A 17,318-nucleotide genomic window follows, 5' to 3' on the forward strand; every position below is an offset into this window, starting at 1 on the left:
ATCCCCTAGGGAGACGGGCCGGGGGGAGGGGAGCGGAATCAGTTCTTTGGTCTCTGGTTCGCTGCAGAATACCCTTGGTCAGTTTTGGCTCTCTTCTATTTTAGGGGGGAAAAAAATATTTTCATGGGTTTTTTTTGTTTTTTTTTTTTAAATAAAACGTTCCTGTGAGGGAGGAAAAAACGTTTTAAGTATTAAACCTTAGCCAATAGAGCCCAAACTCCCAATGTCCACGCTTTAGCTTTTAGGTTTCTGCTGAGGGCTTAGGAGGCGTCTGCCTTTGTCCTCTGGCCGTCGGGCAGGGCTGCTGGACAGCTCAGTCCAGGAAGCGCTGGCAGGCCTTCTTCCAGCGGCAGGCTGTGCACCACTGGTCCCGGTGCTCGATGCCGTACACCTTGCGGCACTTCTTAGCCTCCCCGCGGGCTTTCCTGCAAGACGGAGCAACGAGGGGACAGTCACGCACTGGCTGGAGCGCGGCCGGGCCCGAGGCTGAGCCAGAAGCGGTGGCGGGAAGGGGTGGGACCCCCCGGGACCAGAGGACCAGCTGCCTCTCCCCCGCACCCAGGGTGGTTCCCTGGGACTCTGACCCTGCAGATGAGGGTTGGGCGGGGACCGAAGCCAGAAGGGAGGCCTCGGGAGCAGAGGGTCTCACCTGGTGCTGCTCTGGGCCCGGGGTGAAGAAGTGACAATCAGGTGAGATTTCATGGCGGGTGGAGGCTGCTGGGGCTCGCTGAAGCTGAGCGACCGGCTCCGGACCTGGGCACGGGGTGGGGAGGGGCGTGAGCATGAGGGCAGACGTGCAAGGCGAGAGGACGAGAAGACCGTCCCCAGGGACAGCCGGCCACACCCGCCTTGTGCCAGGAGGCCTTCTCTGGAAGGACATTCCAGGCAGAGGTGAGCAGAAACCAGCTAGGGAGGGGAGGTGGAGAGGGACGAGCCGGCCTGGAAAGCCACACGCCCGCTGGGAGTAGGGGCCACGGGCAAGGGGGAGCCACTTGGCGTGGCCACCTTGCAGCCTGCTCCCTGCAGATCTGGATGGAGCCACCATATGTGGGGCAAAACGAGGCACGGCCTTGCCTCAATGGCACCTCCAAGGCACGTTTTACAGCGTGTGATGCCTCCCTGCAGGAGAAGTTTCAGACTGGAACCCACCAAGCACGGTTCAAAAGGACTTCCGATTTACTTTAGTTCAGAGGCAAGCCACCTAAGGCGCTGGTCCCCAGTGGCCTGGGGACCTCTGATCCACCCGCACAGCCCACCCACAAGCTCCTCTCTCCTTTCTCACCCGCCCTCGTCCTCTCCAGCTTTCCCAGGTTCTCTCCCTTCTCCTCTCAGCATTAAAACCTTACCAAGCACGCACAGACGCTCGCGGCTAAACAGGGCACAGACCCCGCCTGGCCCCGTGATCTTCTTGGCAATCAACTTGCTTGATCTGGGCGCTCCTCTGCAGGTGCGCCCCTCCCACCTTCTACAGGAGCCTGTGACCCGCAGGGGGTCGGGGGGGGGGTGGCGAGGGCACAAAGACCTTCGAGAAGCTGGGGCACAGGAGGTGTGCGCAGGGAGGCGGCCTCCGGCACCAGGTCCCTGGAAGTGGTGACGGGCTCAGAGCACACTCACCGGAGAGAGGGAGGAGGCCGTAGAGGGGGCAGCGGCCCAGCTAATACTGGTGTAGATGTGCGGTGAGACGGGGATCTGGAAGGACGGCAGGGCCTGCCGGAGATCAGAGAGCGTCAGCCTGGGCCGCAGCTCAGGAAGCTTTCGGGGCCCAGCCCTCCCCCCGTGACCTCACGGGCTGCAGCAGCAGGTACACCTCGGACTAGGGAATTCTGGGACACCCCGAAACGCTCTTCCAAAGAGAAATATGAGAGTACCGACTCTGTGGGGTCGCCTGAGTCTCAGGCTCCAATCTTCTTTTGGAGCCCTTCTCTCGGAGCTGGTGTACACGCCAGCCTCATGACTTAATCATCTCCACGGATTAACTTCTTGGCTGGATCACCCACCGAGAACACGCTCGAGGCAGTTTCCCCCGAGAAGTCCAAAAGCCTTCCGAGTGGGAGCTTCTGGGGCTGCGCTAAGGGTCTGGCGTCCCCAGGCAACCGCGTGGAAGCGGCACGTCCAGGTTGAGGGTTGTTTGTAAAAACACCAGCCGCCCTCTCCAGGCCCCATCTCACAGAGTTGGCCGGCTGCCCGAAGGGCCACCTGAAGTTGGCCCGACATGAAATAGCTAAGCGGCCACTCATTCTAATGAGCAGAAGAGGTGGCTCAATCTGTAAAGGCTTTCTGATGGAAAACACTGCTTTTTAATTACAAACTTGCAAATCAGCCTACAGTCGGATAAAACCAAGCTGTAGGCATACAAGGATTTTAAGGAAAACCGACACGTGGCAAGCAGGGTGTTCAGTACCTACTACGTGCAGTAAAGTCCATCCTAATGCCACTCCCTCCATGACAGCTTTACCAACCCCACAGGCGTAGTAGCTCGGTCTTTCTGTACCCACAACAATTTCTTATGCCTCCAGTAAGATACTTTGATTACTTATTAAAATTAACCATAGTTACCCATTCATTTCTCTCTCCAGCTAAAGCATACACCTCACAAGGTCAGGAACTATGTCTTATTCTATCCGTAAAGCTTAGCCCGAGGCTTAGTAGGTATTCGAAAAACTGAGTGCCAGATTATTTCTTAACACGATTCTGGGAACTGGGGATTTGCTTTGGGAAACCCAACTACACTCTTCTATCCCCTTTTATAGCCAGCGATGTACCAGTTCCCCAGCCCAAATCCATCAGACTGGTTACCCAGGGATCCATCCAGATTTCTCAAAACCGCTCAAGACGGCCACTGAGGTAGAACTCTGGAATCCCCATATTTATCGAATATGAGGTCATTTTTCTTTTCTTCTTTGTAGAAGTCAGAGATTAGTAATGCAGCCAAAGGACTCAGCCTTCAGCCGGGGTGGTCAGTGGCCTGTGATCAGGCTGACCAGTGACAGTCACACGCTGAAAGTCCTCACGGCCACCAGACTAAGCTCCCAGCAGGTCCCCACCCTATACCTGGTATGCATGGTCGGCCTGAATGTGCCAGAAGGAGCCAGGAGCTGACTTGCTGAGAGCACCAGAGGGCAGGTAGGACTCCAGGCCAGGGTGATCTGGGCCTGAGGACTGGGCTTTGGGAGGAGGCGGAGGGAGAACGGCAAGGGGCGGGCTGGTCACGCTGGGGGTGGGAGCCGGGTCGACGGTGGAGCCACCAGCGGCAGTAGCTTCCTCCTTCATCTGCACCTCTGTGTAGTAGAAATCCTCCTCCCGCTTGAACTGGTCGGAGTCCACGGTGTCCCTGCGTGGGAGGGAGACGCACTGATGACCAGGGACATGCTGCCTTGGTCCAAACACAGGGGAGAGCGAGGCGCGAGGGGAGCAGTTGCCCAGGGCCACCTGGCGAGTCTGGGAAGAAGGCCAGCAGGACACCCAGGAGCCCTGCTCCTGATGTGGGCTCACAGGGGATTACATGCTGGCCCGTCAACAGGAATTGTTTTCCCCATCACTGAAGGCTTCTCTTCCCGCAAGATCTGACTCTGATCTCCAACCCCCGGGTCCTCTCCGGGCCCCACCCACTCGCAGTTGCTCTCCTTCAGGGAAAGGGCTCTGAGTCAGTTTCCTTGGCCATAAGCTGCCCCAGCTCCAGGGGGTCAGTGCAAAGGGAGCCCTGGCTTCCCCAGGGGAAGCAACAAGCTCTCACCAGTCGCCCTCTATCTGTCCAGAACTGAAACACCTTCCTTCCTACGGTGAGGTGAGAGGACACAACGGCAAGGTGGAGAGAGCTCCCTTCCCATCAACAGCCTCAGCATCCACTACTGCAGGAGGGGCCTCCTTCCCGGCAAAGATCTCTTTCCAAGGGACTGTTTGGCAGGGCACAAGGCCAGGGACAGGTGGCGCCCTCAGCCGGCCAGTTTCTCGGAGGCATTCGGGACTGTGGGTCTCGGGGAATCGGCAGGTGGAGGACGCCTGAACGGCACCCTCGGCAGAGGGGCCCTGGGCTCGTACCTACCCCAGGTGGAGGGCTTTGACGTGGCGCTTGATGCCCACGATGGAGCGCAGGACTTTGCCACAGTTGGGCCACAGGCACTTGTACATCACCTTCACCGAGTTCTGGGGGAAAGGAAGACGGGGTAAGGGGGACGTGTCCTCCCCTTCAGCCCCCTCCCAGCCTCACCCAGTGGGGGCTTTAGCTGCCTTCGAACAGAACCCAGCAGAAGGCCGAGGAAAGGGTTTCCCAGGGACCAGAGACACTGACAAGCAGGGGCACAGAGCCTGGACTTGGCAGCTGGTCCCGGGGGCCGGCATTGGCGCCTAGAGTGGGGATGGTTGGTGGGGAGGAAGGAAGGCCTGCCAGAGGCCTCTGCAGGAGAGCAGGAACGAAGGCAGGGCTGGGGCAGAGGTGAGAAGGCCAAGGACGTGGCGTTGGAGAGGAGGAACAGGCTCCTGGGAATGCCAGGAGGAAAGAGAAGCGGCAAAGGAAAGCTGAAATGGGATGGAGCCTGAGAAGGCCCAGGACCCGGGGGCCCGTCCCCTCCATGGCCGAGCTCCCTGCTCACGCCGTGTACCTTTCTTTTGCGGGGAGCTGGTTCATCCAACAGGAAAGCGTCTGGGTCGGTCTCAAATCCGTTATCGGTTTGGGGAGAGCCAAAGGCGTCCCCCAAATACTTGGGGCTGGCCTGGGGGTGGGGGGGCGAGGGGGTGGAGACGCCGCTGCTCCCACTCCAGTGCCCGCTGGTGGTGCTACTGCCGCTGTCCGACACGTCGCCGCTCTCCTTCCACGGGTCACAGGCCGCGCGGGAAGCTAGGCAGAGACAAGACAGAGGATGCTCAGGGGCCTGTCCCTGGGTCCACTCCGGATTCCGCACAGACAGCCCGGGGCGGAGGCCAGGAAACTCTAGTTTGGAGTCTGGGTTCCCGCATCTAACTCCTGGCTCTGGCTTGCCTGACTTTGCCACTCCAAGGGGGAAAAACAAAAAGACAAAAAAATGTTGCCCCGCCCCCCAACAAGCCCCTCCCCTTTCTGAGCTTCGGTAAAAATGAGGAATGGGTCCATTCATTGCAGCGCTGTCTGTGGGTGGCCCCGCTCTGCTGTAGCGGACACCTCCTGGCAACAGCCATGCTGATAATCCGACCGCCAGACACGCTGCAACTGCATTTTGTGTGCGGGTGTCCCCCACTTTTCGGAAGTTTGCTTTACACCATTCCCCTTTGATGAAAGACCCACAGTCGGCCCTCCGAATCTGCAGTTTCCGCATCCAAGAATTCAACCAACCGTGGATTGAAAATATTCAGGAAGAAAAAATTCCAGAAAGTTCCCCAAAGCAAAACTTGAATTTGCCACACACCAATTAAACATTTAAACAGCAACATTTAAAAGGCATTTACATTGTATTTACAGCTATTTACATGGTACGCAGCATTTACATTGTTTTAGGTATTAAAAGTAATCTAGAGGTGACTTAAAGTATACAGGAGGATATGCGTAGGTTACATGCAAGTACTATGCCATTTTATACAAGGGACTTGAGCATCTATGGATTTTGGTATCCGCAGGAGTCCTGGACCAATCCGCCACAAATACCAAGTGACAACCATACATTAGTATCTGTTTTCATTAACTGAAAGAAATCTGAGGAGGGTTTTCACTTTATGAAAAAAGGTGAAAATAGCGTTCGATGTTGGTTTTGCCGCGAGCTGTGACAGAGGCAGTGCGCACCCCAAGCAGTAAGAGTGGCCCCACTGAGCTCCTTCCTGGGAACCACACTCGGCACCTCAGCACCTAGCGACCATAGCTTTGAACTCTGTCTGTGAGCAACCGTGCTTTATCTTGATTTATTCTGTGCATCTGTTAGCAACATGTGTCCTAAGGTAATTGCTTCGCTTTGTACCATTTCAGCTTTCACAGAAACGTTCTACCTTCAGAGAGCAGGGGAAACCTGTTATTATTAATGGAAAGATAACCTAATTAAAATGTACTTGTCACTTTAAAGTTAGGGGGAGAGGGGGGAGAGGGGAGGGGCAAAGCCTCTCCTGCCTCCCTCCCAAGCACAGACAAGCGGGCTGGGTACCACTTGGGAAGCTTTCCCTGCAGCAGAGTAGGATGGAGAGGCCAGGTTAAGGGCCTGTTAACCAGGCTTTCTTGAAAAATGCCTGTTTGATCATTTAAACCCAGGCAAGTACATCAAAACCGGCATCTGAAAAGAAACCATCCAGCTAGCTCTCGCAGCTGTCAGGAGGTGTAGCCTTTACCAGAGCCAGCTGTGGCCCAGGCGGCTCCTCTGTTATCCGCAGGGAACACGCTTAGAGAAGGAAAGACGAGCTCTGAGAGCAGTTCAAACTCATCACAAGATGACAGGAGGCCCACACAGCCGACGTGGCCTAAACCCGCTGCCCTGCTCCCAGCAATGCGTCTGAACAGGAAGGTCACAGGTGAGTCATGTCAAATTTTCAGTTTGTAAGCTGCCTTTCTTCGGGCTGCTTTAGGCCGGACCCAGACTCTTCCATGCCGAGACCATAAATCCGTATTAATTTTTACTATAGGAGAATCTGAAATTTTGATATGTGGAAATAGCAAGGGGGGAAAACTGTGACACATGCAGGTATGGTGGCCTTGTCCCCAAAAGCCCCAACTCCCAACATGGGCAGCATTCCACGGAGCCTACTTACCCTGGATTCTGAGATGGTCTACCACATCCCCTGTGGCCGGGATAAACATCCCACCGCTTTTCTCTCATCCCACTCCATATTCCAAACCCCTTCTAGGCTGATCTAGACACCCAGCATTTCGTGTTTCCAACGCAGGCTCTCCTTAATTAAGTCTCACACGCTAGGAAAAGCCCACCCAAACAGAAGGGGACAGATGAACTCTGCCCTTCCTAAGTGTCACTGTCAAGTCTCAAAGCAATGACTTCCTGGAAACCAAGAGTTTACGACATCTACACATGGGGCTAAAAATAGGGTAGCCCTTCAGGAAAGATCTCAGGAGCCGCCAGCAGGTCAAGGGTTTGCACACGTCCACTCAAGAAACCTCTCAGGGAGAGAAGGGCAAGGGAGCAGAAGTGCTACATCTAGCATCAGGACAGAAGAAGAGAGCAGGTCAAACGGCAGGCCCGCCCTACAGTACAGCAGCCTTCCACCGAGGAACCATTCAAATGGCTCAACAATGACACTGGCACATTGGCACACAAGGACAAATACAAAACAAAGCAAAAAATGAATCTCATAAATTAATCTATACCCTGTAAGAGGAACATAAATCGCTCTACCTTAGGTCATAAGATTTTCTAGGGCAGGGTCAACAGAGCATGAAAGCAAAGTGCTCCCCTGCAAACGCATGGTGGACTTCTAAGAAATCCTTGTAATCCCCTCTGTTCTCTACACGCCCATGCAGAGCCATCCTAACAATACAGAGACCAGAGGGAATGGGTGGATTCTGCACAAAGAGTATCCACGATCAGAGCAAGGTTCTGGTTGTTGTAGAGACCTCACCTTGCAGAATACGTCAACATAATTAGCTGCCAAGGGGGCCTTATTTCTCCACTGACGTCAACGTCAGATCAGAAATATACTGGAACTTCCCTGGTGGTCCAGTGGTTCAGACTCCACACTCCCAATGCAGGGTGCCCGGGTTCGATCCCTGGTCAGGGAACTAGATCCCACATGCCACAACTAAAGATCCTGTGAGCGGCAACTAAGACCCGGGGCAGCCAAATCAATCAATCAATCAATCCACAATGTTTTTTTTTTTAAAGATATTGTAATGGGGAGAAAAGTCTTTAATGGACAATGAAAAATGTTTATCAAAGGGGACTTAAGATATCATGGCATATTATCAGTTAAGATACGTATATGCTGGTGTTGGGATGTGTGTATGAACATATGTAGATGGATTACACACACACACACACACACACACACACACACGCAACCTAATGGGAATTGCAGTCAACGATTTTCTTTCCCTTTATGACACTTTCCTGGGTCTTCTTCCTGTTGACCAACCTCCTGCATCTCCTAAACTCATAGAGTTTCCTAAGAACTTAAGATTGACTCCGTTCCTCCCTGCGTTGCCTGTGTGGCCCCCAGGTGCTCACAGAGCAGGTGTGTGATGCTCTACCTCACAACTGGTACCGTCAGACTGCAATAGCTTCCTCTAGCAGCCTAGCCATTGACGACAGGCCTTGGATGAAACAAGTAAGTCTGCCTTATCACCCCCTTCAACTGATTTTCTATGTAGGGAGATTACTTATGAGGGATGCTTATAAAGGCCACTTTCCTCCTGGTATGTGTTCAGAGCTGACTCCGTATTTTCCTATAAGCTTTTAAGAAGCTCGCAATTCAGTTAGATCTCACCAATGAAAAAGTTATTCCCTGGGAGTAAGTTAGGTCAGCCTGATGACAAGTTTCAAAACAAAACCCCTTCAGGTTCACTACCAGTTTTATCAAGCTACTAATATCCAGCAACCCTCCTTCCTCCCATATTACTCGTGATGTATTTTGGGGGTTGTGCTAGAATTTTCTTTTAATTTATAAATTTGCTGTGAAGTCTATCAATTTACTATCGATAGTAATCGATAGCGAATTACTATCGATTACTGTGAATTACTATCGATAGCGAATTACTATCGATTACTGTGAATTACTATCGATAGCGAATTACTATCGATTACTGTGAATTACTATCGATAGCGAATTACTATCGATTACTGTGAATTACTATCGATAGCGAATTACTATCGATTACTGTGAATTACTATCGATAGCGAATTACTATCGATTACTGTGAATTACTATCGATTTGTATTACGCAATTAGATTTATTTTAGACTTCAGCTCATTTGTTCCATACTAATTTACAAGGCTGAATCAGGCACTTGTAACGGGGGAGTGAATCGGCTGAGGCCACTAGGGGACCATTTGGTAAGTTTCTACCTTTAGAACTCAATGTTCCTCCACTGGCCATGTTCAGCCCCACAAGTGCCTCGCTCGCTTACTCCCATTGAAGAACTTACTCAAGTGGCCAGTGTGGCTCAGTCCCGTGCTCAATCATCTTCACAATGCACCAGGAAGCTTCTCCCCAGAGGAGGAAACTGAGGAAAAAGAATGGAAGCGGCTAACTCCGTGTCACTCAGCCACTCTGGGATGCCAGGGAGAAGAGACTCCAGAAACCCTGCTGCCAGGCCAGCGACTTAGGCAATTATCTGCCCAAAGCAGAAGAGGTCAGTCGTGGGCCTCTGCCACACCCAGAACCCACCCGTGCCCCCGTTCCTCACCAGAGAAGTTGGTCTCGACCCCAGGAGGACTCTGCACCACGGGGCTGCAGGACAGGGACGTCAGCACCATAGCTGCCATCATCTCGTCCATCTCCACTGCATCCGACTTCCTGGATTCAGACAGGTGAGAGCCAAAGGTTACTTCCCTACACAGCTGGTCACGTGAGCATCTTACATTCCTAGATTGTCCCCTCCATGCCTCGACTCCAGTCAGTCAGTGTGTGCTCAAGTAATATTGTTAAATAAAGCATGCAGACCTCTCTTCATTCTTCATGAAAAAGACTCAATTCTGAGCTACACTGATAATATCAGTCAACCCCCACAGAAGCAGGCTGGTCCCCATCCCACTGCTGACACCTGGAGGCAGTTCCATTCTCCCTTGAATTCCCTTCCTAACTCTAAGTCTGCAGCTTAAAATCAGGAATTTTATTTGGGGGAAAAGAAAATGAGTCCAAGCAATGAAATAAAGCATGGGCATAAAAGACGGCCAGCTAGAATTCAAAATCACCAAAATTACCTTCCTTTCCTCGTTTTATATTTAAATTTAAGAGGGAACAATTACACTAACCAATTCCTTCCCTTCCCCCCAAGGTTAATGATGAGGTATTGTGATAGCTTCTGAATGTGAACAGAACCTGGTACATAAGCCAATGAGCGAAACACCCAGAAATACTAAAATAAATCTTCCAGTGAAAATCTCAATGCTTTATACAGCAGAGTTCTATAAAATTTTACACATAATTTTTTTAATACATATAAAGTTACATTATTTGGAAATAAAATTAAAGTTATCTATAAGTTAATGCTAAAGTATGAAAAGTCCGTCTGAAATAAATTTCTAGGTGGCTCCTCTATTTCAAAGGACTGTGTTATACAATGCATTCTTTACAATTCAGATCCACTAAAATATACGACTGGGCTTGAAGCAGCTAAACGAAAACTAGTAATGTAATTAAATGTGTCAGCATCCCCCTTTTTATATGATTATTTGTATTTTTATTTCCACAGAATGGAAAGGCAAATTCTTTGCCAGTATTCCACTGAATTGACAATCACAAATTTTGTTGCTCTGGTCTGGTCTCGAGACACGGGGTGTACTGTCAATAACAATAATACAGACAAACACAGATGGGGCAGGGGGCAGGGCTCAACTGCTTACACATCCTGTATATAAGAATCTCATTGGCAGGGGCTTCCCTGGTGGCACAGTGGTTAAGAATCCACCTGCCAGTGCAGGGTACACTGGTTCGAGCCCTGGTCCAGGAAGATCCCACATGTCGTGGAGCAACTAAGCCCGTATGCCACAACTACTGAGCCTGCGCTCTAGAGGCCACGAGCCACAGCTACTGAGCCCACGTGCCACAACTACTGAAGCCCACATGCCTAGAGCCCGTGCTCCGCAACAAGAGACGCCACCGCAATAAGAAGCCCGCGCACCACAACAGGGTAGAGCCTGCTCGCTGCAACTAGAGAAAGCCCACATGCAGCAACGAAGACCCGACACAGTGATAAATAATAAATAAAAATAAATAAATTTATTTTTTAAACAAAGAAAAGAATCTCATTGGCAGATTTTCTTTTTTAATCTTAAAATATCAATGTGCATAAAGTATATAACATAGAAATTAGAATATACATATTCTCAGGGGAAAAAAATCATGTCATAAAATTCTAAAGTAGGGACTTCCCTGGCGGGTCCAGTGGTTAAGGCCGCGCTTCCACTGCAGGGGGCGCGGGTTCAATTCCCTGGTCGGGAGCTAAGATCCTGCATACTGTGCGGTGTGGCCAGAAAAGTAAAAATAATTAAAAAAAAAAATTCTAAAGCAAAGTAAGCATACTTCATTCAGCATCGATAGTTTTAAATATCTAGCCAGGGCTCTGCCATCTCTAGACTGAGCCTTCCGCCTGTTTCAGCCTGGCTCACAAGCTAAGAGTGGCTTAACAATTTTTAAATGGTTTTAAAAATCAAAAGAAGAATATTCCTTCTTGACATGACACATGGAGATGACATGAAATTGAAATCTGAGTGTCCGTAAGTAAGGTTTTACTGGGGCACAACATGCCCGCCTGTTTACATACTATCTGTGGCTGATTTCACGTGACCACAGCCAAGCAGAGCAGCTGTGACAGAGACCATTTGGCCCACAAAGCCTACGTTATTTACTCTCTGGCCCATTCTGAACACGTTTGCTGACTCCTGATCTAAGCCATTTTTTTCTCTCTCATCATGAAAAACTAAGACCTAATTTTAGTTTGAGCATGAAAGGAGAAAAAAATAGCCCTTAGCCAGACAAAGCTATATCACCCATAATAGAGTTACAGGGAAGAAAAGACGCCCTTCTGGGTCTTTTCAAAAGGATGCCCTCTCACTGTATCCCATTTGTCCGATATCTTGACTACTAGACACCTGGTTGTTCCACATTCCTTCCCCAACACAAGACATCCCAAAACCCCATACCTCACCACCCATGTGTCTTTCAGAGCCCAGGTTCTGTCACACAAACCTCTTTGGGACATCAATGTTCCTGGAGACAGGCCTGTAGGCTGGTGCCTGGGTTCCCTGCTCGGGAGGTGGAGCCTGGGGGATGGGGCTCTGCAGCTCGGCCGGCCACACCTCCTCCACTTTGCAGCAGATTTGTAACTTCTGGTCCAACAGCCAGACAGTCACCTTATCCTCTGCCCAGCTATGCCGCTCCACCAGTCCTGTACACTCTTGACCTCCATACCACACACAAACCTGGGGAGAGAAGAGCAGCAGCCAGTGGTCAGCTCTTGGGAGTTCTCACTCCATGTGTCCCCAGTTCTGGGAGCCGGGAGCCGTATGCCACAAACTGCATTCTCCGACTCATCTTTAATTCAAGCAGATACTCCCAGGTACCCGCTTCCCACCTGAACACCCAGACTAGCCACAGTGGATTGGTTCTTCCCAAAACAAATCCTTATAAATTCTCTAGATGGAGAGAGCAAAGGTGTCAGTTTCTGGGATTTTTTTTTTTTTTAACTTGGAGTCTATACGCAATTAAAGTTAAGTTGTTATCATCTTAAAAGAGACTGTTATAACTATAGGATGTTTTCTGTGAGCCTCATGGTAACCACAAAGGAAAAACCTCTAGGAGATACACAAAAGATAAAGAAATCAATGCACAGGACTCCAAAAAAAAAAAAAAATTAACAAATCACACACAAAAAAAGACAGCAAGAGAAGAAGAAAGAAACAAAGGAATTACAAACCAGTCAGAAAATAGTTAACAAGATAGCAATACCAAGTCCTTACCTATCACTAATTACTTTAAATGTAAACGGATTAAATTCTCAAATCAAACGAATTTGGAATCTGTGTCCCTCCCTCCTGATTTCTTGCCCTGACTAGCCTCTGAAGTCCCATATATCTGCTGGTCCCCAACTATCGCCTTGAATTGCTCACACCCTGCATTTTTCCCTTCAGAGAATCCTGAGTCTACCTGGGAGCACGATGGTAGTGGTGAAGAAGTAGGCTGACTACGTTCAAGGGTGCCTAGCAGTTGCCAGGTGGCCTCACCTCATGGGAAGAGATGTCCGGACGACACAAGCCTTGAAACAGAGGCAGAAAGCAGAGCCATAGAGGCTCTTGAGAAGGCAATGAAGGAGAAGCCCATGCATCTGGATCTAGTGACAACATCAGGCACAGGTGATGCCTGAGCCCTGCCACAGGGGAGGAAACACTGGAAAAGGGACTCCAAATGGCATTCCAACTAAACAAACACCTTCATCTCTTGCAAACATCTAAAGGTAATTCAAAGATGCAATCTTATCTGTCTCCTGTAAGTCTGAGATTCTTTCCCTTGTTTTTATAAAGTTGCAAACTGAGACAGATTAAGAGAAACAGCTCTGGCCGTGCTTTGAACTGAGGTTCTGAACAGGCCTGAGCCCAGAACTGTCGTGGAGGAGCCCTGGGGCTGCTCATTCCCTTGGGAAGCCTGCTGCCCAAGGGCTCATATGGCTGCAGGGAAAAGGTCTGTGCTAAAGCCCGTGCCCAGAGAGTTTCACTCAGGGCACCACTGGGCCGCCAGACGCAAGCCTGGAGAGATCAGACATTTGTCCACACGGGGATCAACCTACCTTCTGACCGGGCTGAAAGGCCACCTGCTGGAGGCCTGAGGTGCCTGGAGCCTTGAGGAGTTCCTTGGGCTGCTCCTGGCAGGACGTGTCCTTAGAGGCAAGGAAGGGCTGGGGAGCCGCCCCCTCAAGCAGCTCTGCCTGAGGCTCCAAGGGTGGGGCAGCCCCGGGTGGTCCCAACACCCGGGCGCCCAGGAGGGACCTCTTGCCAAGGCGCCGGGACAGAACGCTGGCCATGCTGCTGCCTTTCCTGGGAGGCAAAGGGGACACAGAGTCCTTTATCCCATATCTGGAGGCATCAGGAGGCCCTACACGCAGCCGGAACCCGTGAGTGTCCGTTAAAAAGGATGAAACATTTAAAAGTAACTTTTACAACTTTTTTCTTTTTACAAAAGTAACACCTGTTACTAGTAGGACATTTAGAATATACTGATAAGCACAAAGAAAAACAAATCCCTCAAGAAGCCGCCTCCCACAGATACCCACGTTTCTAAAGCATTCCAAGCTTTCTTCTACACACAGGTTTATACATTTCTATTTCTACAAAAATGGGATCATGGTTTGGTAAACTGAATTTACACTTATCCTGTGTGGGTTATACTGTATCATTACATGTTATCCTACAATCATACTTTTATAAGTCACACAGTGTTTTCTTAGGCGGATGCATCACTGCAAATTTAACAGATTCCTTATTCTTCTTCCTGAGGGCTGTACCCAGGGCTGTGTTGCCGAAACTGCTCTGCCCGCAGGGAGCATCTCAGCACACACACCAACGTCCGCTTCCTGGGTCAGGATGCTATTACAACAGCACTAAGTCAGAGCGGGAGGGGGTCTGTCAGACACTCAGATTCTCAAGCTCAGCTGGCTTCAAAGTTGCCAACAGCCACAGAAGGGAGCCGTGCTAACTATTCCTTGTTTTCCACTTGAGGGAACTAATGTGGGGGAGCTTAAGCGACTTATTCCTGGCGGTACAGGTAGTTGGTGTCAGAGCCTGAACGAGATCTGGTCTCCTGACTCCAAACCCAGGTCTTCTCAGCGCCTCCCAACTGCCTGCACCCTGCCCTCGACAGGCTCCGGGCTCAGGCCACTCGAGCATTCAGGGCTGACGGAAACGCAGGGCCACAGCCCTGACGTGGACCAAGGAGAACCATTCCAGGCCTCTGCACGGTCACCCCACGATGGACAGGAGCTGCTCTGGAAACCGCACCCAACATTTCTGCGTGCTCAGAGGCATCAGCTCACCCCCACGCATAATACTCCAGAAAGCAGGGCACTGGGGAGCGCTGTCCTCTGCATTTTATAGGGAAGAAGAGCTAGGAAGGAGACAACACCAGAAAGCTTGGTGTGATGCTCCTTTAGTCAAAATCCTCCTGCCTGAGAGGCGGGGCTCTAATGAGCCGGCACTCTCTGAGCCCCAGGGCAGGGGTGGGGGTGGGGGGACACCCCTTGACCTTCAGGTGCCTATACCATTCCAGAAAAGAGGAAGTCAATCTTATGGGACCCCAGAGATTCAAAACAGTCAACAAGCTTGCTCTTGGGAAATCCCACCCCTGATCCACAGCCTCCCCGCTAAGCAGGATGCGGGGAAAACACAGCAGATCTCCCTCAGGCTGCACTGTGGACCCCACTCAGAGCCTGTTTCCTCATCTGTAAGTCACAATGCTAATACTCCCCTCATCAACCTTCAAGGAGCAATGAGAACGTTCCAGTAGAAGCCCTCTGGACACAGGCTTCTAAATAATTCTGTATTAGACTAACCTTTCATGTTCTTAAAGATGATGAATAATCCCTTCCCCCCCTCCCCCATTAGGTAATAAGATATAACCCCCAGGTTATCTGGACAGCTCACCTCTTAACACCTCATTTATGTGTAGACATTGTATTCATACCTAACGCTGAAGAGCATTTCCTATGTGCTAGACTCTAAGTGCGGTACTGGCATTCTCTCATTCCACAGGTACCATTAGTGTCCATGCTTATTCTGTTCTCAAAAAAAACAAAGACCCAGAGAGATTAAAAGACTTGACCAAGGGCTTCCCTGGTGGCGCAGTGGTTGGGGGTCCGCCTGCCAATGCAGGGGACATGGGTTCAAGCCCTGGTCCGGGAAGATCCCACATGCCGCGGAGCAACGGAGCCCGTGCGCCACAACTGCTGAAGCCTGCGTGCCTACAGCCCACGAGCCGCAGCTGGAGAAAGCCCGCGCGCAGCAACGGGAATGCAATGCAGCCAAAAATAAATAAATAAAATAAATAATAAATTAAAAAAAAAAAAAAAAGACTTGACCAAGGTCAGGGTAAAAGGCCAAATCCGGGCCCCTCAGGACCTACTGACTTCAAAGTCTGTGTCTTTTTAGGACGACACCATGCTCCCCCTCCTCTTTCCAAACACCCTCTGCCTGGGGCCCATGACCTATGGCCTCTACTTCCCTATTCTCACCTCCTTGGACTCCACTGACTTCCATCTCTGCTGTCCATGTCACGACCTGGGTCACAAGGTACTGCCCAGCACCAGAGGGTCAATCTCTGTGCTCACAACCCCAGGCATACCCTCCTCCCTGGTTCCCTCCCCCGGTCCTCAGGCTACCGGTTGCCCTTGTCAGCAGCTTCATTCCCACCAACTCCTCTCCAAGAACTGACTTCCACTGGTCACCCAACAACAGGTCAGAACTCTGCAGTCCCTTCACCCCCAGAAACCAGAATCCCTCGCATCCGCACAGGGCTCGAGGGGTGGATCGCTACCAGGGGGCACAGCTGCTCCCAGGCCTGCTGGGTCTGCTGGCGGAAGGGGAAGAATCAGACCTGGCACCCTGCAAACTCACGCTGCCCCTTCTCCAGAGCGCTCGGAGCTCCTCAGCCACCCTGCGGCTCATTCCCTCTCGGCACCCTAGCACACTCCGAATCTCTGCTGCCCCATGCGCTCTGTTCCCTCGTAACTCACTTCTCCAGTCAGTATTTAGTCGAGGAACTGATTTGTACAGAGCATAACCCCGGTACTGTGGCAGGTGTGAAATACTAGGATTTTCATGGACTCAATACCAACACTGTTTGCCTACCTGGAATTCCCATCAGGCTAACTCCACCCCTGTCCATTAAGCTTGGCATTTCCAGAGACTGTTCCAGCAGCCTTTCTCCTCCCTCCCACCCCTCTGCCCCTGGCCGCACCCACGCCAGGAGAAAACTGCACCACAGCTACGGGTTCAAACTTTCTTTGAATAGTTCCATAAACCTTCTTTACTTTTCACCCTTGTCCAGAAGTACCTCGGGGCTTCGTTTGGGTCCCATGCCATCTTCTCGTCTCCCGATTCCTGGCCTCCTTCCCAACCATCCCAGCAAAGTATGCTCAGCAAACATCTCCACAATAACAAAACGTGAAGGGTAAAAATAAGTTTAAAAGGTAAGAATAAAGTCGCAAATACAGAGGAAAAGGGTTTGGTACATTTTTATCAGTGTTTTACTCAGAGCTTCAAGGGCTAGAATCAGAGAGTATGGCATCTCCACCATGAATTCCCTAGAAAGCAAAGAGATAAGAAAAAGGTCAAAATCGCAGCATCCTACAGAGTTCCTCTCTAGGTGTCTGGTGACTTTATATTTAGTAACACTCTATTGGAAAGCTTTACTATGTATGTCATCAAAAGGAATAAAAACGTTAAGGAGTAAATTCTTTACCACTACCAAAAAAAATGTCCAAGCTGATTTGGTGCTAATTTGGTTTTAAAAACTCAGTCACCTACCACCATCCTCGAAGCCTCAAGCCAGAAACAAGAATCTCAAACCCTTAGTTTAATGTCGCTGAGCTAGAAGTGAAGCCACAGTGCCACTTAGAGACATCAGATGGCAGCATCCATCCAGAGAAAGAAACAATCCTGATCTTGACCCAAAAAAAAAAAAAAAAAAAAAAAAAAAAAAAAAAAAAAAA

General features: G+C 50.5%; 1 protein-coding gene across 1 annotated transcript in view; it reads right to left on the reverse strand.

The window, feature by feature from the left end:
- Positions 1 to 17,318, reverse strand: part of ZNF395 (zinc finger protein 395) — a 40,366-nt gene continuing 23,048 nt past the window's right edge. The window contains exons 4-12 of the mRNA XM_024767745.1: positions 13,404 to 13,650; positions 11,810 to 12,042; positions 9,306 to 9,415; positions 4,599 to 4,834; positions 4,043 to 4,143; positions 3,052 to 3,331; positions 1,615 to 1,707; positions 650 to 753; positions 1 to 425 (exon numbers count right to left, since the gene is read on the reverse strand). Of these exons, the coding sequence (XP_024623513.1) occupies positions 314 to 425; positions 650 to 753; positions 1,615 to 1,707; positions 3,052 to 3,331; positions 4,043 to 4,143; positions 4,599 to 4,834; positions 9,306 to 9,415; positions 11,810 to 12,042; positions 13,404 to 13,650 (1,516 nt within the window). The 3' untranslated portion in view covers positions 1 to 313. The remainder of the gene's footprint in view (positions 426 to 649; positions 754 to 1,614; positions 1,708 to 3,051; positions 3,332 to 4,042; positions 4,144 to 4,598; positions 4,835 to 9,305; positions 9,416 to 11,809; positions 12,043 to 13,403; positions 13,651 to 17,318) is intronic.

This window comes from Neophocaena asiaeorientalis, unplaced genomic scaffold, assembly GCF_003031525.2.
Source record: "Neophocaena asiaeorientalis asiaeorientalis breed wild unplaced genomic scaffold, Neophocaena_asiaeorientalis_V1.1 scaffold523, whole genome shotgun sequence".
Lineage (NCBI taxonomy): Eukaryota > Metazoa > Chordata > Mammalia > Artiodactyla > Phocoenidae > Neophocaena > Neophocaena asiaeorientalis.